The sequence below is a fragment of the Lactuca serriola genome, chromosome 4 (genome assembly GCF_051521515.1).
Source record: "Lactuca serriola cultivar US96UC23 chromosome 4, Lser_US96UC23_V15, whole genome shotgun sequence".
Classification (NCBI taxonomy): domain Eukaryota; kingdom Viridiplantae; phylum Streptophyta; class Magnoliopsida; order Asterales; family Asteraceae; genus Lactuca; species Lactuca serriola.
In genome coordinates this window covers 316,605,990-316,611,651 of record NC_136411.1, presented here as the reverse complement: position 1 = coordinate 316,611,651, position 5,662 = coordinate 316,605,990, and the positions used below count along the sequence as shown (strand labels likewise).

Genomic DNA, 5,662 nt, shown 5'->3' with positions numbered 1-5,662 from the left:
TTTGTGACACCACTTCTTCACATCATCATTGTGCTCCTTCACGCCATTGTCTCCAAGAAAAAATGGTGGATTAGAGGGTTGCAAATCTAAATGTGGAATGGCGACATAAAAGGGAGTTGATGTTCTCCGAAAGAAGATGTCGACAAATGGTGGCATGTTAGATGACATTAGTTGCTGGAGGTGGTGGTTTTAAGTGACACCGGTGAGATGTGAGTAAATGAGAGATAAGTGGGGCTAGTTAATCGTGTGAGAGTGTCTAGGCTTTTATTATTATTATTATTATTATTATTATTATTATTATTATTATTATATTTTCAAATATGGTTCCTGTGGTTATAATAAAAGACAATATAGAAAAGAGGAGTAATCTGGTTATTGAGTAAATTACACGAATAGTCCCTATGGTTTGGGGTAATTTACACGTTTGGTCCCTAACTTATTTTTTAATTTGGAAGGTTGTTACTGTTTGTTTTTGTTGCGCATTTGGTCTTAACCTATCTTAATTAAAAAGACTATTTTGCCCTTAATTTTTCAATTTATTTAAATAAGGTGATGTAGGTAAGGTAAGATAAGGTGAAGTGGAGGTGATGTTGGATGTGTGGTTATTTAAATAAATTAAAATATCAATGGAAAAATATTTTTTTTTAGGTAAAACAAGGACCAAACACGCAATAAAAACAAACAGTAAATATCTTTCGAGTTAAAAAAATAAGTTATAAGAACCATTCGTTACTCTTAATTATTTTACCTATTAAGAATAGGGATATTTATGTCATTTCACATGTGTTGAAGAGATTCTCTTAGAGGGTAACACTCCCATAGGTGTTACCAAAATCCTCCACTGGTACACATGTGTTAACAAAATCTCCCATAAAGATCAATGATATTACTTTCCAAAAGTAAAAATAAAAAATATTATAACCAGTAAACCTCTTACTCATGTTATTATGACGATTTTGCAAAGTTGAAGTGACAACCTATTTAAACCAAGAATTCGCGGGGGAAATAAAGTAACTTGGCCAGGGGTCAGCCACAGCCTTATAGCTTCATTCCCACCACTCAAATCAGACCCTCTGCAACTCCAAATCCCTAAATCAAAAAAGATTCTCTTTACCTTAACATCTTTTGTCATTTTGATGAAGTCACAAAAGGTTTAATCTCTACAACTTAGCCTTTTCCTTTTCCTTCTCGATTTCACCAGATTTAATGTCGTCTTCATGTGCTTCGGTGCCGTATCCAGTAAGAACCGAGTGCCCTACCGCTAACAAATTCAGTTCCATCGTCAAAGTTCATCCTTATAGTGAGTTTTCGATCTAATTTCAACTCATTCTCTACTAGTAATTTACTTTACATTGGCGCTAATTGGTATTATTGATCGACTATTCTCTGTTTGTGGTAGGAAATAAATGTGGTTTGAGTAGGAGAGATTTTGCTACGAAAGGAATTGTTGCAGCGGGAGCTTCGGTGATGCCATCTACTTTGCTATCTCAATCTGCTCAAGGTTAATTTGATATATCTTGCTTTAGGGTTTTAATTTTATGTTCGAATGGCAAATGGAAATTGTTAGATTGAAACGTGAACTGAAGTTTTCGGAGCTATGTTGATTGATAGCCTAAACAGTATAAGTGATTGATGCATGTCTGATCACAAATTTGGCTCCATTAGTGTTATTAGTTTCTTCATTTTGATGTAGCTTCGTATTTACTATAATTTTATTGGGTTTTTTCAATAGGTTTAGAGAGATTACCTTTCAAGAACGATGGATATAACTTTTGGACATGGAGAGGTCACAAAATACATTATGTTGAAGAAGGAGAAGGTTTCCCCATTGTTCTCATCCATGGTTTTGGTGCTTCAGCTTTCCATTGGAGGTCCCTTTCTATTATGCTATTTTTTACAACCATTTCCTTTTATTATCGTTTGCAATTGTTTCCTATTCCTCTTTCTCTATATATTTTGAAGGTCCCTTTCTATTATACAAGAAAATCCTTGTTCTATAATTTATAATTTCTCATATATCTATAGGTACAATATACCTGAATTAGCTAAAAAGTACAAAGTGTATGCTGTGGACTTACTTGGCTTTGGGTGGAGTGAAAAAGCACTTGTTGATTATGATGCATTAGTGTGGAGAGATCAAGTTGCTGATTTCTTGAAGGAGATAGTGAAAGAACCAACTATATTGGTTGGAAATAGGTAAATGATCTTGCCATTTTTTTTATATATATGTGATTTGGTTAACACAATTACATGAATTCTCCTTTTAGTGGTTGTGTATACATATTATTATGAAAATTAGAAGATCATTGATTTATAAATTTGGAAACTTTTATTAGTCTTGGAGGATTTACAGCTTTGGTGGCAGCAGAAGCAATGAAAGAGCAAGTTGTTGGGATTGTGTTACTGAACTCTGCAGGACAATTTGGAAGCCCAAATGATGAAGAAAATGAGGCTCAAGAATCCCCTTTTCAGAAATTTCTCATAAAGCCATTGAAGGAAATTTTTCAACGTGTGGTTCTTGGATTCTTGTTTTGGCAAGCTAAGCAACCAGCTCGTGTTGAATCCGTCTTGAAAAGTGTAAGTTAAATTTTACTACTTTAATAATTATTTAACTTTATTTTATAATAAGACAAAACTTCAAAAATGGTCCCTGTGGTTTTCAAAAATATCAAGTTTAATCCCTAAGTTCAAAAAACCTCACAGATGGTCCATGTGGTTTCAAAACTTTTAACATTTGGTCATTCCGGCTCACTCCGTCAGCATTTCACCGTTAAGTGAGGGGTATTTTCGTCATTTCAATACCCAGGGACCATTTATGAGGTTTTCTCTTATTATCAATACCCCTCACTTAACGGTGAAATGACGAAAATACCCCTCACTTAGATGGTCCTTGGGTATTGATATGACGAAAATACCCCTCACTTAACGGTGAAATGCTGACGGAGTGAGCCGGAAGGACCAAATGTTAAAATTTTTGAAACCACAGGGACCATCTGTGAGGTTTTTTGAACTTAGGGATTAAACTTGATATTTTTGAAAACCACAGGGACCATTTTTGAAGTTTTGTCTTATAATAATTATAGTTAGAACTTAGATGCAAGAAATAGCAATGTGGTTTCATTGAATTCTTTATTATATTAAAGCATACTGCTTTTATTTTGCTTCTGTAAGAATCGTGTTAGATACACTTAAATGTATCTTCATTTACTATACTAATGAAAAATATTAAATTTAAAATTTCAGGTATATAAAAATACTTCAAATGTTGATGATTATCTAATCCAATCAATCACCAGACCAGCAGATGATCCAAATGCTGGAGAAGTCTATTACAGGTTTTTTCTTTTTCTTTTTTGTAAAAAGAATTGATAAAAAAATTAAAATAGTTTAGTAACTAAATCGATAAAATGGTGAAATTACATTTTGTTTTTTCTATATATCAAAACCAGATAACCAAGAAATATATATTTTTAAATAATTAGAAAAGTATAAAACCAACTAAATCGATAAAGTAGTGAAAGTACAACTACTTTTTAAATGGTGAAAATACATTTTGTTTTTTCTATATATCAAAACCAGATAACCAAGAAATATATATTTTTAAATAATTAGAAAAGTATAAAACCAACTAAATCGATAAAGTAGTGAGAGTACAACTGCTTTTCAAATGGTGAAAATACATTTTGTTTTTTATATATTAAAAAACCAAAGAACCGAGAAAAATAATATTTTTAAGCAGTAAAAAAAGTAATAATAATTTAATCGTTATCTAAAATAGTTAACCAGCTAAATGGATAAAATAGTCAAAGTAGAACTGTTAGTTTTACAGTGCAATCTATCTAATTTACAGATTAATGACACGATTCATGTCAAATCAAAGAAAATACACACTGGACAGTGTGTTGAGCAAACTATCGTGCCCATTATTGTTAGTGTGGGGTGATTTAGACCCGTGGGTGGGGCCCGCAAAGGCTCTTCGGATCAAAGAGTTTTACCCGAACACATCTATTGTAAACTTACAAGCCGGGCATTGTCCACATGATGAAGTTCCCGAACTTGTCAATAAGGCCTTGGTTGATTGGCTAGCAACTCTACCATCCACATCCACATCAACCACCCCTCAAATTTTATAAACTTTTTTGTGAAATTTGTAATTATATACATGTATGTATAATTTAATCACATATTTTCATGAAATATTTTATAAAATTTCAATACTTTGATTAGGGTATTTTTAGTTGGATTTATGGGAAGTTGTGGGATTCCAAAACTTGCATTAATCGTAGACCGTTTGTTATGGACGACACGTGACTTTTTACTGCATTGGACTGCGACTGTAAATGGGGAAAATTTTCAATTTTTTGTCCCGTTCAAAAAAGCTGGACAAAACATAAATGCCGTCGTCCTCATCGTCAAAAATAATCTAAGAGAGTAGTTTTTACAGAGTTTACAGTTAGATTTGTACTGTTTTTGACATGCATTGGTCTACAGTTAGATTTGTACTGATTTTGATATGCATTGGTCTGCAGTTTTAACAAAAATCTTTATTATTATTTTTTTTTATTTGTATCATATGAAAAAGTGGGACAATCATGCAAAGAAGGTGGGACTAATATTCGTTGTAAATGTCCTCTCGTCAAAAATAGTTTTATGAAGTTTGTTAAGTTCAATCGATTAATATCATATGTAACAAATATAACGTAAGCATGACATGACTAGTTTACAAGATTTATGCAAAATGTTTCTTGTATATGATGAAATAAGGAAGTATTTTTTAAGATTTATGTAAAACGTTTCTAGAAGCCTCGGAAACTTTATAGCTTAAAAAGGAAGTCTTTAGATCTAGAAGGTTGATGTTGCAATTTGCAATTTGATTTTCTAGAAGCCTTGGAAACTTCATAGCTTAAAGTCATAGAGAAAATTTGGAATATTCGCGTTTACCAATTATGTTTGTGGTCCAATACTCCCTTTGTTTTGTGCTACCGACTGGCGACTACTGCTATTATACAAATAGTAATAATAAAAATAAAATTAAAAACAATAAATTTATTCTAGATATTTATGGTTAGTTCTCATTATTATATATATTAAACTAAACGAATGTCCGTATGTTGCGCTATTTTATATTAAAAATAATTAAATCATTATTATTAACCATTAAATAATAATTTCATAACAAATATAAAAAATGATTTTTAATATTATCATTATGTCGAACTATATCATAAGATATAAGATTGGAATTTGAAGTTGTTGTGCATATACAAAGTTATATGGTTAAAATAGAAAAAAAATTATAAATTTTTAAAAAATAAATAAATAATTATTGTTATGTGTTAAATAATAATTTCATATTAATTAAAACGTTTATATTAAATATTATCATCATGTAGAACATATGATAATAGAGACATCTTTTTATATATCTTAAATATTATCATTATGTACAACATATGATAATAGAGACATTTTTTTTATCTTAAATAGTAAATTAAAAAAAACTTGTATCATAAATATTACTATAATTATGTAGAACATATGATAATAGAAACGTATTATATAAGGTTAGAACATAAAATTGTATTACATACAGGGTTGTAAAACTTGGCTAACACAACCAAATACTCGACATGTTATTTAAACTCGGCCTCCAATTGAAGCG

General features: G+C 30.9%; 1 protein-coding gene across 1 annotated transcript; it reads left to right on the top strand.

The window, feature by feature from the left end:
- The first annotated feature begins 1,043 nt into the window (after positions 1-1,043).
- Positions 1,044-4,226, top strand: LOC145097308 (alpha/beta-Hydrolases superfamily protein). Its single transcript, XM_079034847.1, has 7 exons — positions 1,044-1,300; positions 1,400-1,501; positions 1,733-1,871; positions 2,026-2,196; positions 2,337-2,577; positions 3,244-3,335; positions 3,851-4,226. Exons 1-7 carry the CDS (start codon positions 1,207-1,209, stop codon positions 4,131-4,133), a joined length of 1,122 nt encoding a protein of 373 aa, XP_078890973.1. The 5' UTR covers positions 1,044-1,206; the 3' UTR covers positions 4,134-4,226.
- Positions 4,227-5,662: the final 1,436 nt, after the last annotated feature.